Source organism: Syngnathus acus, chromosome 10 (genome assembly GCF_901709675.1).
Source record: "Syngnathus acus chromosome 10, fSynAcu1.2, whole genome shotgun sequence".
Lineage (NCBI taxonomy): Eukaryota > Metazoa > Chordata > Actinopteri > Syngnathiformes > Syngnathidae > Syngnathus > Syngnathus acus.
The window spans coordinates 12,909,456-12,927,444 of NC_051095.1; the positions used below are offsets into that span (position 1 = coordinate 12,909,456).

Genomic DNA, 17,989 nt, shown 5'->3' on the forward strand with positions numbered 1-17,989 from the left:
TTTCAAAAAGGTTGGTAACCCCTGCTGTATAACCAACCAGTCTAAAAAAAAAACAATGGGAAAGAAAGCACACTTATATTTGCACACCTTGTGAATGAGAGTGTTTTTGCAATAAATAGAGAGATTATTAGTTTTGTGTTTAGTTTGATAAGAATTTGTAACATTTATCTGTAACTCGTTTTGGAATATTTTTTTTTCTCAGATCCATGATTTGTATGTATACAGTTCCAAGTGTCTAAATCTGGTGAAATAAATTTTCTAAATTTACTAGTTCACTTGTATTTTGTCCAGACAAGAACACTGAGGCAGTTATATGTTTATTTCAGAACCAATCACATGCTACATGATTTGAATTAACTTTTTAAAGTTCTGTATCGGTTTTTGTTTGCTAATGTGGCACAACTCCTTATATCCAACATTAATGGACCTGGCAGCAATATCATCCTGAAGCTAAACCCTGTATGTTTTTTACAGATAAAATAGGCCACATGTCATTCAAAACTGGGATGCAAGCCAACAGTTTTGTCCAGCAAAGTAAATGAAGGCACACAAAAACACTTGTGAAAGACAGAAGTGAATTTCGTTTGCTCAGAGCCACCGTCAGCAGTGGTTTAAAAAAAAAGAAAAGAAAACCCTGCTGGAATGGGCAATTGGCTAATTTGAGAGATATGTCCATTGCACCATTAAACCTTCATGGCAAATGTAAGCCAAACTAATGAAAGCATTTGCAACCTGTTTGTATGCTAGTGCTGCTGCAGCATGTAAGCAACCTAATGAGCAGCACACCTCTAACTGGTGTTATTGTACTTAACCACTCGAATGGTTTTGATTCAAGTGGTCCAGGTCATGAAAGTTATTGATCAGCCTCCCAAAGTGCATGCACAGACTGAATGAAGCCTGGAACTACAGTGTGTTTGTGAGCTTACTAGAAATTTTGAAACTCCTTTACATATATTCAATATCTTTACTATATGGAAAAAAAATGTCATTTTAAGACAGGATGTTCCATTTTATATACATTTACTTTACAACTGTGACCAAAAGGAAATATTGTGTCATCAACTCCTTTTGCCTTTGGCGTCTTTTCCATTCATCCATCCACAAAAATACAATGCACAACAAAGTGGTGATTGCTCCATTGTCAACCACCAACTCAAGTTTCTGTGATGACCATCAGATCATCCAAAGCTTTGTTGTGCAAGTGAGCAACAGTTCCAAGAAGAGTTTTCACTCTTATTGACTCTAAAGTAGGAATGTGGAGCCTCCATCTTGCGGCCCTTTTTCAGTCAATGTCGGTCATGGTTGTACCTCTCGTTAATCGGCTCATCAGTCTAGTTTACGAGCACCCAGTTTGAGGGGACCTTTTGCAGCTTTGCGCTCCGCCCGTTTGGCTTCCAGATCTTTCCTCCTCTCCTCTCGTTTCTTCTTGGACAGCTCAGCTTTGCTCAGACCTGCTGGGTGATACACAGACTCATTTGTACGAAACACAGGAAGCGATGCAAGCTTATGTTAACGAACATCAAGGAAGGTTCAACCCCTCGATTGACATAAATTTACTATTCGACTATCTTCTGCTTAGCTTCGACTACAAAAAATCCAAAGACATTCCTCCGTTAAATGAGACTGTAAAAACAAAACACACACTTCAGGTCTCACCTTGATTTCCATCTAACGCTTCCCAACTTTCTTCAGTGCCCCAGTCTCCCGTTGTGTCTGTACCCCAGCCACCTCCAGGCTGAAAGCAAGAAAACAACACAATAACCAAATTTAGTAAATTGTTCATTTATCTTGAGCAAAAAGGCAATCTTATTTAAATTTCCATAACTGGTCCAACGCATCTCAGGGTAGACAAACTGCAATTCACACTCACAACTAAGGACAACTTGGAATCGTCAAATAATCTAATGTAAAACAATATGAAGAGGACATTGAAGCCGGAGAAATAGGGAAAACAGATTGTCATATCCATTAGATGATTTGAGACAATTGCTTTTAGTGCCCAGTGTGGTATCGCAGGGCAACACTGTATGTAACCCATTTGATTCATTCAGAATATAATAGCCCATTTTACGCATTTCTACACGCTTACCATGGGGCCTGACGTGTTTCTCTGTGCCACGCCTGCAAATAGGTCGTTCTGACTGCTTCCTTTGCTCATGCTGCCGCTATCCCAGTTGTACTCGCTGGCCAAGCGGACCCCCTCGGGCAGGGCGGCACCGACAATGTCCGTCTCCTCCTCAGCCCATTCGTTGCCCCATCCCTCCTCGCCAGCAGAACTCAGACCCGGACCCTCTTTGTCATTGGACCAGCTGTCATCGGCGTCCCAGCCTGAGCTGCTCCAGTCCGAGCTCTGCTTTTTCACCGCCATGGTGGTTGATGACCTGCCCGCCTACAAGCGTGGCATCACGGTGGTCCAAGTATCAGCGAGTGAGTCTGAAACTCTGTGATAAAGATGGCAAACTAAAAGGATACCTACTTCTTGTTCACCGCTGTTCTTTTTGGATGACGTCATTCCTGACCAGTCAGTAGTCCAATCCTCCTTTTCAGTTCGACCTTTCTCTGAATCCTGTTTTTTTTTTTTTTTTTGGGGGGGCATGTCACAAGGGTCAACAACATTAGAATTCGGAGGATCCACATTCCTAGTATAGAATGCGAGAACAGACGACACATATTTAAAATAAACCCTACCTCCAAACTACCCCAATCCTCCTCCTCATCATCCCAGCGCTCTCCTGGCTCCTCATCATTTTCAATCGCTTCAAGAGTCTGTGCTCTGTCCACGGGGTTTGAAGCAGAAATGCTGTGAGTCTGGGAGGTGCGTGGACCTTTCTCTACAGAACCTAAGTTGAGGAGAGATGAGAGAAAAACATAAAATGTCTATCTGTCTGTCTGAATAGGGACAATGCACAATAATGAACATCAGTACAAAAATAATTTAACTATGCCGGATCATAGCTACAAAGCTAGTTTTCTTCCGTAGTCCCAAAGGCAGGGCTTGACCTCTATCACGGACATTAGTACAGATATGTTTCCTTCTCATCTGCGCCTCACCAGTGGTTCCATCTGTGGTGCCAGGAATCACGCTGGTGGCGTTTGAAAGGCTGCTGCTCTCAGCCGCCGCTCCTCCCACTGTGCCCGGTGCGTTGCGTATCAATTTGGATGTCAGTGAGGTCATGCCAGTCACAGCCCAGCCGGTCCAGCCGGATGCAGTGCCGGGTGGCTGAGCACACGACCCAACATCTTTTTCTATTAAACACAACGAATTGTCGATTCATTATCGTTTTTCTGTTTTTAAAAATGTAACAAAGTCATTATTCACAAACATATTCTGAATTACTCTGAATGAGGCAATTTCATTATTGCAACTGTGACTGAATCCTTAGAATTTCTGGGGCAGCGGTAGTTAGTTGATCTGTAAGGACTTGGACTTTGGAGCCGAAGAGCATCAGGTGCAAACACTAACCCAAAATGTCAAAATGGCATCTTGTTGGAGAGACAAGTTTGCTTCCTAGTTAGGGTCAGGATGTGCAATCCATTGAGCTCTTCTGTTTCTGTGCCGCTTTAAAGGACATCAAATCATGCACCAATTAAGACAACTTCTTTTTGGCAGTCCAGCTGAAGGACATCAAACCATGCACCAATTATCCTTATCTGTGAAACTTTAGCCTCATGGAGGGAGGACACAACCATTCCTGAATTATCACCTCAGCAGGATCAGGCTGACCAACCTCAAACACAATTATCAACATGGCGGCCAACAACAAATAAGTTGAAGTTCTCCTTGCTAAGAAAAATAAATAAAATTCACAGGCCATAACACTTGGTACACCTGGTGAATCAAATATGTTGCATTGACAAAGATGAATTAACAATCCATGTTGATGCAATACATGATTGCAGATTGGTTTTAGTACAACAACAATGCATGTTTAATTTTAAAGTTGGTGGAGAACATTATTGCATCAGAATAAGAGATTATATCGTTAAATACAAATGCATCTGAGTAATATAAAAATACAAATGGCGTTTCTTACCAATCTCAGCCAGTTTGGTGGGATCTTCTGACACGGTTTCCAGCTTGGTGATAAAACTTTTGATTGCTTTGAAAGCCTGACAGTATATCAAAGTTGAAGAAAGTCAAACAACTGAAGAGACTGCATTGGGGATGAAGCCACAAATGCGTGCGCTTAAAAGTGAGAGTACCTGCTCCCTGACACTCTTGTCGGGGTCGACAGTAATAGCGCACAGTGTGGGCAAAATTCGGGCGGCGACCTCAGATAGGCTGTAATAGTTGTGTGTGGCAGCAAAGCCGAGCACGCCAGCAGAACGCGACGCTGCAAAGGGGTCTTTTGTGGCTCGTGAGAAGGCAGAAATCAGAATTCGCTGTCGGGTCTGCAAAGATAAGGATCAGGTTTATCATGCATTTATTTTTCTGTTTCGAACGTGTCTGAAAAAAACATGATGTAAACCAGTCTACATAGCTTATGCTCTTGATGATATTGCTACACGGTATTTTCTTTTTGAACTTGTGCATCTTATCTAAATAATTGTGTGAAGCAATGACAATACAAATTCATTTCCACAAAATTGAAATTGAGGGCTCAATTCAAATGCAAGGCTCAAACTTTTCACTTCACTATCTTAAACTTGGAAGTACCAAAGGGTATTGTTTTAAGTTAAAAAAAAAAAGTCTAATTAATCGTATCACAAGTGCAAAAACAAGATGCAAAAACCTTTCAAGTGTGTGGCAAGTTTTACCTCATAGACATGTACACAAAGAACAGGTGGATGGAAAAATATTTAGGAAAGGAAAAAAAAAAAAGATCAGCTGCGTCTCACCCAGCCCTGTTTTTATTCAGATTCTTGATTATTTTTCAATTCAAGACTTCACCATGAGATATAATTTGTTGGACTGCCAAACTTGTTGATGTCCAAATGTTCTTTGTTCTACTGTTTTGCATTCCTTCTTATTTTGCTTACCCCCGCATTGAGGTAGGAGGCGATCTTTCCCAGGCAAACTGTGGTGTTGCATCGGATCGGGCCCTGCTCATCCCTGGCTTGCAGCCTGGCAAAGTGGCGCATGAGCTCTTGGTTCAAATTGCTCTCATTTAGTTTGGGGGCCAGCAGCAACATAGACTGAGCAGAGGGTAGGGAGACATAAGTGAGTTTACCTTAGAGTAAACATTTGTTTACATTTGGAGTGAACATATACCTTAACCGTCTGCTCTCTGATGGCAGGGTTGGTGTCAGTAAAGCCGTGAACGACGTGAGGGAAAATCTGGGAATTCACCGCTGCTTCATTGAGATACTGAATGAACTGCTCCATCTAGAGGCAGAGAGGAGAACAAAAATGGAGCGTGGCACTTAGCTTTTCAGTACAAACAGAATCTACTATGTTGTAATATATAGCTTCCCTCCAAAATGGCGAGCGAGATCTGCGCTTAATAGTTGCGCCTTCTCGGCAGCATGCGCATGGCAGTACTGAATGCCACTGCTGCCACGGGGCGTTCGTGTTTTAGGTGCCCTCGATGGGCAGCATTTTTCACCGCCCCGTTTTGTTCAGCAGATGTGCCAGCACTGTTGGAAAGTCTGCATTGGTGTGGCAGCATAGATGGCTGGTGGGACTGAGAATGAGGGGGGAGAAGCAGCACGGACCACTGATGCGTGCCTAGAACTGCGAGTTAAAGTGGATCTAAATTGGTCAGTAGAACTGAGTCTCAGTCTCTCTATTTGTCAATGGACGCTACAACTGATTGTTTACTTTTCAAACGTAAGTGTAGCAGAAGTGTCTAATTATTTTGAATTGGGCCCAAACTGTCCGATACAAACCAGCTGACCAATTAATCGGTCGTGCCCTGATTCTAATAAATTAAAGACTACTAGCCCGTGAAACTCAATTGTCAGTTCTCCAAGAAGGAGAGATGTTAGCATTGTAAACGTGTACCTGCTGGAGCAGTCGTATTCTCATGGCTCGGTCTGTTGAGGAAAACATCTTTACGATGACCGGGATGATCTTCTGTTGGTATTCTTCAGCAGATAGGAACTTCCCCACCTGGTGGACATTTTTTGGAGGACACCTGAGCTCAAATGTCCCTTCCAAATGAGTTCTAAACATCAATCATTCAAGACTGCCAGTTTGGAAATGCCTTGTATGACATTTCATACTGGTAGAGCACTGTCATTTATTATCATGGCTGCAGAAAGCACAATTGGTGGTAATTTTGATCATAACTTTCAACACACTGGAAGTTGTGTGTTGTAGCAAAGTAATCTACATACATATTTGGCATTTGGCATTGTAAAAGGTAATTACAGACACATACCGGGAACACCTGGGATGCCCACAATCGATTTCAGAGGACGCCACTAACAGCGACTCAAGTATTGACAGGTCTTCAGAAGACGACTGACCTTGAAAAGCGGTGTGAGGACGACAGCGCCTGCATTTCCAAACTCGAAGGCGGTGAGCAGTTGAGGCAGGACCTTGTGTTTACAGAAGTCCTCTGGGAAAGAGTCCAGGTTCTCACTCAGGTCCTGGAAAAATTGCTGCTTCTCCCCTGGCTCCTTAATCTGAGAAAGCGTTACATCGGATGTTACCCCAAAAGTTGAATGATGACAGAAAGCCTTAATCTGTGAATTTGTGGAGCTGGCACCTTATGTCTTACGACATCCCCAACTCATGGCGCAAATACATAAAAATTGATGTCACAACAAATCACTGTTCTACATGAATGTATGTATTTTTATGCGAGAAGGTAGACCTGGATCTCTTCTAGGAAGAGGTTGCTCTCCACAAAGCTGTTACTGAGGAACCCTCCGGGGCTTCGGCAGTTTTGCAGGAAACGGGCTGGATTGGGCCGAGCTCGCGGGTTGGCACCCACCAGCTCGCAGAAGTGAGGAACCAGAGCTTTGGGGATCTGTGAGTGCAGAAATGACCATCCGGCAAACTGAAGCACACTCATTACAAAGCAATTCACTATCAAATTTGCAGCGACATAAAGGAAATGAAAATTAACTCTTCATTATTATTCTTTTTCAACTACCGTAATTTTCGGACTATAAGTCGCGGTTTTTTTCATAGTTTGGGTGGGGGGGCGACTTATACTCAGGAGCGACTTATATGTGTTTTTTTTTTTCAAAAAATTTCAAAAAAAAAATTTCAAAAAAAAAAAAATGAATCCGCGATAAACGAACCGCAATGTAGCAAGGGATTACTGTAATTTGAATTTCAAGTGACGACAGCAGCGCGAAACCATCTGCGTCACTCCAATTCATTAAATCCATCAATCGTCCTTTGTCAACAATGCGTGCGCGCCGCTGACGGCTTTTGCACTTAAAAATATTCCACAGGCCCATATAACGATATATAAATTATATATCAAATAACTATTATATAAGCAATAATGTTATCAAACCATCTGTGCACTCTAAATCATTAAATCCATCGATCAAATTCCTCGTCCTTTGTCAACATCGCCGCGCGTGCGCCCTGACGCCAGCCTCGTCGTTATTCCACAGATTTACTATATAACTATATTGTAGCGTTAACAAAGTTCAAGGAAAGACGTGGGTTTGGTAAACGGCTCTTTATTTAACAAAACAAACTTACAGGCGTGTGGCGGCGTGGACGTCCAGCCACGAAAGGGGACGAGAGCTCCATACGATAGGACCGGGCGTGCGTAGAAGCCATGACCGAGATCCATGCACCGTCCTCGGACAGCCACCCGGCTGAGCGCCGGCCCTCGACTTCCATCCACGGAGCTGAAAGGCAGCTCGGTAGAGTAGGACCGGGCGTGCGTAAAAGCATTGTCCGAGCACCATCCACCGTCCCTGGACAGCCACCCGGCCGAGCGCCGGCGCCCGACTTCAATCCACGAAAGTGAAAGAAAGCTGGACGAGTGACGCGCGACGTCGCGCTGCTGACGTCAGCAGCGCGACGCGACGTCGCGGTCGCGCGTCAGCAGCGCGACGGTTGTTTACATAAAGGACAAAGATCGACTCGTCCAGCTTTCTTTCACTTTCGTGGATTGAAGTCGGGCGCCGGCGCTCGGCCGGGTGGCTGTCCAGGGACGGTGGATGGTGCTCGGACAATGCTTTTACGCACGCCCGGTCCTACTCTACCGAGCTGCCTTTCAGCTCCGTGGATGGAAGTCGAGGGCCGGCGCTCAGCCGGGTGGCTGTCCGAGGACGGTGCATGGATCTCGGTCATGGCTTCTACGCACGCCCGGTCCTATCGTATGGAGCTCTCGTCCCCTTTCGTGGCTGGACGTCCACGCCGCCACACGCCTGTAAGTTTGTTTTGTTAAATAAAGAGCCGTTTACCAAACCCACGTCTTTCCTTGAACTTTGTTAACGCTACAATATATATTATCTATATATAGTAGATCTGTGGAATAACGACGAGGCTGACGTCAGGGCGCACGCGCGGCGATGTTGACAAAGGACGAGGAATTTGATCGATGGATTTAATGATTTAGAGTGCACAGATGGTTTGATAACATTATTGCTTATATAATAGTTATTTGATATATAATTTATATATCGTTATATGGGCCTGTGGAATATTTTTAAGTGCAAGAGCCGTCAGCGGCGCGCACGCATTGTTGACAAAGGACGATTGATGGATTTAATGAATTGGAGTGACGCAGATGGTTTTATTAACGTGTTATTTATGTAATAGTTTTTTGAATAACTCTGAATTTTACGTCAGGGCCGTTCTCAGCTCTTAGTTTGTGTTTATGTCACGTTAGCATAGCTATCGTTTAGCCTGTTGTTGCTCGTTCATGACTGTTCTTGGTGTTGGATTTTGTCGAATAAATTGCCCCCCAAAATGCGACTTATACTCCGGAGCGACTTATATATGTTTTTTTTCACTTTTTTGGGCATTTTATGGCTGGTGCGACTTATACTCCGGTGCGACTTATAGTCCGAAAATTACGGTATGTAGAATATCTGAAATATCAAGTACAACGTGACAGAAATATTAAAAAGCTCAAAACCAAAATATAGTATTTGAGAGTGCAGAATAATACTGAAGATTAATAGTGAAAAGGGAAAGAAGAACAGTGTTGAAGTGACTCACCTTCCCAAGTGAACGAAGTGAAGACGTGCGGGAAAGTGGCCCATTGAACACTTCCCAGATAAGACAGCCTAATCGCCACACTTCCCCTGCCCTGCAATTTTTGTAGAAATTTTATTTTAGACAAGCGGATGGCCATCTATTTGTGACATTCTTTGTCTTTTGCCGTCATGATGCTATCTCTAACAAGACCAACAAACATGCTGTCTCCTAGAATTTCTCACCATTTTTCCCCACTGCAACTGGGCATCTCTGGCGGGTCATACTTCTCCATATCTGGGTAAATAGACTTTGGGTCAGGGAGCGAGGCCCCGTTTGGATCACCTTGTTCCGGGGAAACATGGTCGAGGGCCCCCAGCTTCCACTCGCCAGCTCGATCAACAAAGATGGCCCACAAGCCCAAGTTGTTATGGAGCAAGTGACAATCATTGATTAGGAAACTCAGAGCTTTCTGACGGAAAAACAAACCAACAAGCGGAGTACAAGTTAGAGGGTGCTCAACCAAAATAACCTAAGAACATTTTAGTGACTTACTATTATCTGATGTAGGCCCCAGGAGACCTCCAGTTCACTTGGAACACCCTTTAGATGAACGGCCAGAGGAGTCACCGGTTCAGTTACCAGGTACAAGCTCTTCTCTGTCTGGAATGAATTTAGCACAAGACAAATTGGAACACACTCGGACAGAAAGCTCATGGATGGTTGTAAACCGTGAAGGGCTTCTTTAATGAAACCTGCTCTGGTGCGGTTTTCATATTAAACTGATAAAAACACTGATTGGTAGTGTTGGTGGCTGCCGCTGCATGATACAATTAAAGCCCAACAACTCTCCAGATCCTTTGGACACGCATGAAAATACAAAGTCTTTCTGTCTTCTTTTTATGCATTTGGTACAACATCCTTTTCTATTATTTGAGCTGTGTATTCACTATTCAGCTGTTCACACTTCAATGAAGGCCAAATCAACACTTGATTGTGAAGCAATTCAAGTATCGTGCGAGTAGTGGTAATTATTGAAGGTTCTATTTGATACAAGCACGTTCACACCAGTAACCTTATGCATCATTTAATATTGGATTTTTTTTTTTTTTTTTTTATTGTTATCGTATGTGTTGCCATGACACTGGAATTTGGCTTGATTGCTTGTCAAACTATTTACTTGAAAATGAGCTTGGCCACATAACAAATTAAACTCAAATCAAGGTTTTAAAAAAAGACACAGCCCGAATGAGGGATAGATGGAACATTTGACACAGTGGACGCACAAGTTCACATGACGGCTCACCCAGTTATCAACGCATGTTTGCACAACTGACCCTCATAATGAGGTATACGTACCTCCAAGCCATCAACATAGGCCAGGATGTTGGGGTGGCGAAGGGTCTTCATCCGCTTGAAGGCTGCCTTTGCCAGCTGAGTCTGCTGCTCCGACCCCTGAGCCACCTCGTGCACGAACACCGACACTGGCTCTGCATTGGACTGACGAAAGTGTGAAATTGATGATGATGCATTGGATTTAAATTGCACTTTTTTTAGTTAACTACTCATTAAAACATTAAAAATGTTTTCCAATAATATAATTATCAAATATATGAACCATAACTTAATACGTTGATCACTAGAATTACAGTACATATTTCTATTTATTTGTCTGAACGCTGGTTGTTTAAAGGGCGGGTATTTGACTATTCATCAGCCTAAGTACAGAAGGTTTGAACAGTTGGACATTAACCAGTTTATAGTGAGTTCACGTGTACAGCATATACTGTTTTAAGGTCGTTTTAACACTTAAAAAGCTCAAAACCTTTACAGCTTGATGTGCATAGTTTATATTTAATTCTATTGTCAGTTATCATTATGATGTAAAGTGATCGGCGACGATAACAATTGGACACTGATATCACGTACTGCCCAGCTTGAAGATTGTGTGGTAGTTTGGCTTGCCTAGGATCAATACACTTACACGCATCCCAAAAAAAACCACCACAAACATAATTGAAAAATGGAGCCATTTAAATCTGACTATTGCGGCTTTTGATCCAGCTAACACTGGGTGACGTGGCGACAATTGCGTGACCGGAATAAGCTGTTGAGAGCAAAGATGAGGCGTCATTTAAAACAAAATTCAGAGAAGACCAAAAGAAATAGCGAGACATTATGTATCGTTTAAAGGTAAATGCAAATAACAAATTAGAGCTGTGATTTTTAGTGTGCTTCAATAGGCCGAAACTAGCCAAGTTGCCTCAGGATCGGTAGAGGTTTGTAAATTTTTACCTTTCGCTTGCCCCGATGTAACGACCATATTCCAGACTTCTCTTGGCTGTCTGGAAGAATTTCATAAGCAAAGTCTTTGACGGGATCCCTGGCAAAAAAGGACCACATCTCCTCTTTCCACTTCACACCTCATCAACAAACATACTGGCTACCAAGTATGAAAACAGCTCGCTTGCAACCGGAACTGGTGGATATACTTCCGGGAAAACACGAAACAACTTAAAGTGTTCCGTTTAATGCACATTTCCGCACTTAACATTAAATTGTGCTAAGGGCACATTGTCTGTAAAATGTATTTTTGAGACTTGCCTATTTTTTTTTTTTTTTTTTGCCCTCTGGTTAGCACGCCCGCTTCACGGAGTTCAGAGGTGTAGGGTTCGATTCCAGCGCCAGTCTTCCTGTGTGAAGTTTGGGTTTTCTCCATGTCCATGTGTGATTTCTACAGGTATCATTTATTAAAAAACACTTGTTCATATACAGCAGACACTATGGTAAGATTATTGTAATGACCAGCTATGTATATTTTGCTTATTCCCAGAGCAATGGCAAATTTGAACAGGGAAAGAAAAAAAACTTGAGGTACTTGACCACTACTCTAAGTTCTTGATGGTTAAATAGATCAGATCTGACTTGCTAAAATTAATTTTATTAGACAGCTTATTTTACATGTCCTTGAACACTTTTAGTACATGCTATCAAGGACCAAGTAGAAATGTCATTCACCTTAAGCTGTACTTCACCAACCAGTAGGCATTTGGTTTATTCTGATATGAATAAAAACACATTACATCATTGCAGTGTGATTGTTATTCTATATTTTATTTGTAGTGCATTTCAAAGCACTTCACATATGAGACAGACACTGAAAATTGTAAATTTAAAAACAAAAATATTGCCAGTCAAAAGCCCAAGAGTTAAATATTCAAGTATTCAAATGAGTATAAGTTTTCAAATGTTTTAAAAATGGACAATGACGCTTTCCTAACATTGAAGGGAAGGTCATGCCAGTAGGATAGACTGCCAGCAGAAGAGGCTGCATTCTCTCCAATGGTCATCTGGTTTCAAACACGTTTCTGCAATATAACCAATCATTTAAATGGCCATATCAGACATAGCACAGTCATCCAGTTATTACCATCATTTCCGGCGCACGTTTCATGATAGTCAGAAGCTCTGCAACCTTTTAAATCATACATCAGTTTCATTAGCAATAAGATATCCTGGAGTGCATGGTCATATACATATGATACATATTTGCCAAGACAAGTGCAATGTAGACATCTTAAATCATGTGTGGGTTGATATAATTGACCTGTACACAAGCCTCATGCAAGATCCCCGACAGCTGCGTACTTCAATCGTGGTATGTAATGAATCTATAGAGATTTTATTTACCCACAGTACACTGATAAAAGCAAGACACCGCAGGGAATTGAACCCCGTCCCGACAAAGTCAGGAGTGCCACCACCGGAGTCTTTTGCTTTTTGTTCTTACTGTATTGTGGGCAAAAGCAAAACCTGGAGGAACAAAGCAAGGAGCTTGTTCCTCCAGGAAAAGAAAACCCATGACGACCTGGCCGCTATGTGATCTCGTCACCGCATGGGTTATGTCTGGACACGAAGCTGAAACTAGAAGACAACTGGTTGCCCCCGCACCCCAGCATTTCCCGCAACTATAATGTATGGTGGGGCGATTCAAGAGGATCCCTTCATTAAATGTGATACCAGCATCTCAGGTGGTACGCAAAGCCCATTTTCCCCTCATGAACGATACTGGACAGGACACTCCTGGTCGAACGAACTGTCAAAGCTGTTGTAAGGGGGGGAAAAACAGACAATTTGAGGCTCCCCACCCCCTCCCCTCCCATATATACACCCCAAAACATACCAATGTAAGGTTTTCATTTACCACCACCAGGCGAAACCACATTAATGGCCAGCTACTCTTCCGCAGTGAAGCACAATTTCAAAACTAGGAAGGCAGAATCAAGGCATCCGACGGCTTGGCGCAGAGGTTTAAGATGTGAGCCTTGAGTGATTAATGCTGAAAAACATCCTGAAAAGACAAGATTGTTGTGCCCACCCCACAAACTCCCAAAGCTTGGCATTGTAACTAAACATTACGCACAAAGTACAAACAGGTTATGCAGCGCTGATGTACATGCAGCAAAGGTAGTTACACTTTAAAGCCATAGCATGGAGATTGAGAATTGAAATTACTTAACTTTCAACATACAAGTGATGCGCATTAGGGGGGGTGGGGGGGGGGAACAAACTTGCAGCTGTTGATCTAAGTGACTGGATTCTCCGTTCCATCACAGGCTAGCCCATCCCAGGTGCAAAATAGAAAATTTGTTTGGAAATTTGACCTGAGAAACCAAACGGAAAGAAGCACACACACACGAAGAGAAAGAGCAGGGCTTCTGCGAAGGATGTCGGCTTTAAGCTCAAGCGCACAAAGGGTTGATATGTCATTCAGGGGCTACACATTCGTCGACAGCTTCCACAGATGACTTTGCATTCAGAGGCGGGCGGGCGAGGTCGGAGTGGACAGACGAAAACAATCTGAAACAGAGTGATCTACACAACACCCAGCACAGAAAACTCAAAATTTCTACTCATCTTAAGTTTTAAGATGCGAAGCAAGGGTGCCCATTGGCCAAAGAGGAATTCTCTAGTAAAGCATTGTTATTCATTTGAGGTTAACATAAAGCCAGTTCCAAGATGTCTTTGTCTACAACTGTTTGGACAAACAAAGTCAACATCTTACTAGTCTCCTGGTTAGATGACATCTTTTCTGCACGAGTGTCACAACCTGAGCTCTGTAAAGAGAAGTGCAGGACACGAACAACCATAACCAGCGCTAATTTACGTGCAACACATTTGCGTTGCATTCAAATCTAGTTCAAGCTGCACAATGCACAGCTTTTCTCAGCTACACAATGTTCTACTTCACACAGTTGCGTGATGGCTGACATTTCTATTTCAAGGCATAGAGACTTGCCACTTGCACCGTTGCGCAAGGGCATGTAGCTGAGGACTGAATGAGACTACATTAAAACCTGACAATGTGACGGTTGATTTCATAGGTCAGCAAGAATCTTGCGTTGTCAAGGGAGAGTACGCATTCCTCCTTTGTTGACTGCTCTGTAGAATTAGAGAGACGGACAAAACAACCCCTACAACCCTCACAAGTCCCATATAGAATAAATAAATCGTAGAACTGACTATTGTTATCCTTACCCGAATGCTTTACTGCAGATATGACAATCAAGGCCCATCAAATGTGTCTGTATCTCAGCACAAGACGACAAAGCAATGCTATGTATCAAGTTACGTATAGCAAGTTGCTTTTGAGAGGAGGGCGGCCGCGCCCATACAGAACCCATCAGCGGGTTTTAGGAATTTAGCTGATTTCCAACATCAATATTTGATGGAATTCACTTATCTGCCTTCAATTTCCACTTTGAAAGGGAGCACTCAAGCCCTGGTCACATCCATGCGCTACAAAGCTCCAAGCTTAAATACCTGAAAAGCACAAAAAGAGCTCCCCCACAAAAGCCCCCCAAAGAACAAATGCATACCAATACTGTATTCAATCGCAACAAGCTATGCATTTATTATGCAGGTAGAAAAGAATCCTTTACAAATAGTTCACTCATTGTATTATCAATACAAAGGATGTCAACTAATTGCAAAGGAATTGCAATGGAGGAATTTTACCAGACAATGAAAGTTAAAAATGGATACATTTAATGGCCTTACGTGATGCTCGAAGCGCAAGGAACGTGTACATACAATGAGTTAGGAGACTTCCAGGCGGTCGCGGGTATTGGAAAAGCGCACAGGACACGGCACACTGAAAAATGCAAAGGAAAAGGCCTCCCCCACAGGACCCCACCCAAATACACAGCAGTGCAAGCTACAAATTGTGACGTATAATAAAGATTTCTCCTACAGTAATTAAATACCGCAGTTGTGAATGCGAAGAATTTCCACCTTATTCTTAGATGTGTGGAGACGTAGGCTTGGCTGTAGCTTACCGAAGGGCTGGTAAAACTTATCTGCAAAAGTAACAAAGACACAGCCCCATACCCAACCCACAGCAGCATGCCTGTACAGAATTGCAATGACTTAGTAAAGAGACTGTTACCACATTCCAAATGTGCTCTGGCTACACCAGGTTGACTACTTTAGAGGGTGCTATCCTGCGAGGAAAACTGTCCACTTGAATGACGTGTGGTTGGCACACCGAGTTGATTCGTATTCAAGCCATTGCGATGGGAAACTTGAAAGCTGTGAAGTCTGGGAAGAGACTGGTTAACACCCCCCTCCCCTCCCCATGCAAAAACGTGTACAAGATACCCAATTAGACAAACTTCAAGTAGGGCTAGCGAACAAAGGACTGCCTCTCCCGCTGGCTGGGGGAACTACTTGTGATCGCAGGGAGTAGAGAATTCCAATAAGGCGCTGCTCTCGCCACCACACTACCAAGGCACTCGTCCCAGTGGACACCACCATGCCGAGTCAGCACGCAACAGGATTGATGATCAAGGTACGCAACACTTTATAGATAGCCTGGAAAAGGGAAGAGAAAGCTGTACGAGACAATGGTCCTATAGAAAGTTTTGTGTGCATTAAATAGGGCCTGTTACAGATACCGCTACCATCATACAAACCAACGCCTTTGTGATTAACCCGTAGCATGAAGATGTTTGGGCCCTGTTCAACCCGCTTGGCTGGCTGGCTTGCTCTGGATCAGCTGAACCGCTTCAATGATGAACCTTTGACGACGCTACCCTGTCACTGGCTCCATCTGGTGGCTGCTGCTGTCTGCTCTTTTGGACCCCTCTGATCGCCCTCAGCACTCTCTGGTCCCAACACGCGCTCTGGTCCTGCTCTGCCTGGTTCGCCCTCTGGTCCTGCTCTGCCTGGTTCGCCCTCTGGTCGGAACATGCGCACTGGTCCTGTCCTGCCTGGTTCGCCCTCTGGTCCCAACACGCTCCCGCTTCGTCATCCCCGCGTCGGCCTCACTCGTTGCTGATCCCACGATCTTCTAAAGGCTAAGTCCATTCTTCCTCGCAACAACTAAGTCCATTTTCCTCTCAACAACTAAGTTCATTCCTCCAAATAAACTCAGTCCATCGGGCCAAAAAAGTAAAAAAAAAAATCTTCAATATTGAGCAACTGAGCTTGCAACTTAATTTCTGCGTTTTCAAAAAAAAAAAAAAAAATCCTTTGTCTCAAAACAGTGCTTCATTCAAGCAACTCAACATTTTCGGTACTGATGTGGCAAAAAAACAAAAATATGACTTTTGAAAATCATTGACTCATCAAAAAAAAAAAAAAAAAAAGTATTTTACATGGCTTGTTACAGTACCTACAAGTACAGGCTACCATGGTTTTTAAATTATGCTGGCTCGCATTTTTTCCCCATCAGTGGGATGACTCATCAGATTTTGGCATTTGCCTTCAAAAATTGCCTGTTAGTAGCACAAACGAGTGTCTGTTGGCTGATACACTGACGACGCCTATAATCCAAATAAACAAGGACATCGTAAAAAAACTAGCAACCTTTGGTCACATTTTCAATAACCAACTAATGTCCTTGGTCGGTATCAAGAGTAGTGAGACTTAAGGGGAAAAAAGGGGGGGTCAAATATATCTGCGCCACTGACTTCGGTAAACGGAAGGCGGACCACACGTGGTTCCAACCATCCAATGAAACTAGTCATAGGTCTCACGTCACGGCGGCCATTTTGCAAAAACAACGGTTACAAAAATGAGACCGTAATAAGTCTTCAGACCATTTAAAAAAATAAGCAGTTTATGGTAAAACGAGTAAAAAGGCAACTTTGGCAGTAATTCAGCCACCAAGTGAAAGTTTCGCCAACTTTACAACCGCTAAGTTACGAAAATGTTCAATTGTACTCTAAATTGACAAAGGCCAGCTTGTGTTTTAAGGTGAGCAAAAACAGCCATTTTTAAAGTTAAGTCTGATCAAACGGCGAATAAACACTGATAAAAGACCGGAGACAAGATGCCAACTACCGTTCATTTACTGCCCGAACAACAGAAGTTCTACATTACAATCTACGTAATTCTAAGCCACTTTCCGCATTCTTTAACAAAAGAATGTCACAAAAAATAAAAATCTAATGACACAAAGAACGGTTTCACCTGAGCAGCCACAAGGAAAGCGCATGAAGATTCGAAGCAATGTGACTCAGGAGAGAAAATGGCGGTGTTTATATACGCTTCGAGTGGTTCGGTCACGGGTAGGGCTACGTATTCATGCGACACAAAAAGTAGTTCCGATTGCAACATATACTTGTTTAGGCCGAACAAAACGTTTGTATGCATGTTCTGTTCATAATTCTTGAATAAATAAACGCTAAGTAAATAAATAGATTTGTCAAAGCAGATTGTTAGGATTAAAGTACATCTGTGTTTGGTGCATGAAAAAGGGGTTGATGGGTGTGTTTAATGATTAATTAAATAATTAAATTTTATACTACAGTAATTAATTAAGTAATTAAAGTAAAAAAAAGTTATGTTTGTAAAGCTAGTGACTCCTCTCGGACCAATTTTAAATTTGAACCAAAACAGCTGACGTCAGAGTCAACGGTCGTGCGG

At 42.8% G+C, this 17,989-nt stretch overlaps 2 protein-coding genes across 4 annotated transcripts in view; one reads left to right on the forward strand and one right to left on the reverse strand.

Annotated features, from left to right (window-relative positions):
- Positions 1-267, forward strand: part of LOC119129604 (phospholipase A and acyltransferase 3-like) — a 3,349-nt gene extending 3,082 nt beyond the window's left edge. For both annotated transcript variants that reach the window (XM_037262926.1, XM_037262927.1), the window contains exon 5: positions 1-267. This exon is cut by the window's left edge and continues 324 nt beyond it. The gene's annotated coding sequence lies outside the window, so the exon portion shown is untranslated.
- A 36-nt stretch (positions 268-303) lies between these two features.
- scyl1 (SCY1-like, kinase-like 1) lies at positions 304-11,551 on the reverse strand. Of its 2 annotated transcripts, none has more exons than XM_037262925.1 (18): positions 11,354-11,551; positions 10,418-10,558; positions 9,614-9,721; positions 9,304-9,530; positions 9,083-9,173; positions 6,762-6,917; positions 6,412-6,570; positions 5,945-6,052; positions 5,213-5,326; positions 4,981-5,136; positions 4,204-4,392; positions 4,035-4,110; positions 3,052-3,246; positions 2,689-2,840; positions 2,477-2,566; positions 2,090-2,389; positions 1,657-1,735; positions 304-1,451 (listed from the first exon to the last, which is right to left on the reverse strand). In XM_037262925.1, the coding sequence occupies exons 1-18, from the start codon at positions 11,459-11,461 to the stop codon at positions 1,327-1,329; spliced, it is 2,574 nt and encodes an 857-aa protein (XP_037118820.1). In that variant the 5' UTR covers positions 11,462-11,551; the 3' UTR covers positions 304-1,326. The 2 variants fall into 2 exon arrangements, with proteins under 2 accessions (XP_037118820.1, XP_037118819.1); XM_037262924.1 differs by having other exon boundaries at positions 304-1,454.
- Positions 11,552-17,989: the final 6,438 nt, after the last annotated feature.

What these genes read in the sequence shown, in the direction of transcription:
- scyl1 (XM_037262924.1), bottom strand. Translation starts at nt 11,461, where the DNA reads ATGTGGTCCTTTTTTGCCAGGGATCCCGTCAAAGACTTTGCTTATGAA. An exon ending in CCTATGTTGATGGCTTGGAG is followed by an intron (nt 9,722 to 10,417) that starts GTACGTATACCT and finishes AATTCATTCCAG; the next exon opens with ACAGAGAAGAGCTTGTACCT. An exon ending in CACCACAGATGGAACCACTG is followed by an intron (nt 2,841 to 3,051) that starts GTGAGGCGCAGA and finishes TCCTCAACTTAG; the next exon opens with GTTCTGTAGAGAAAGGTCCA.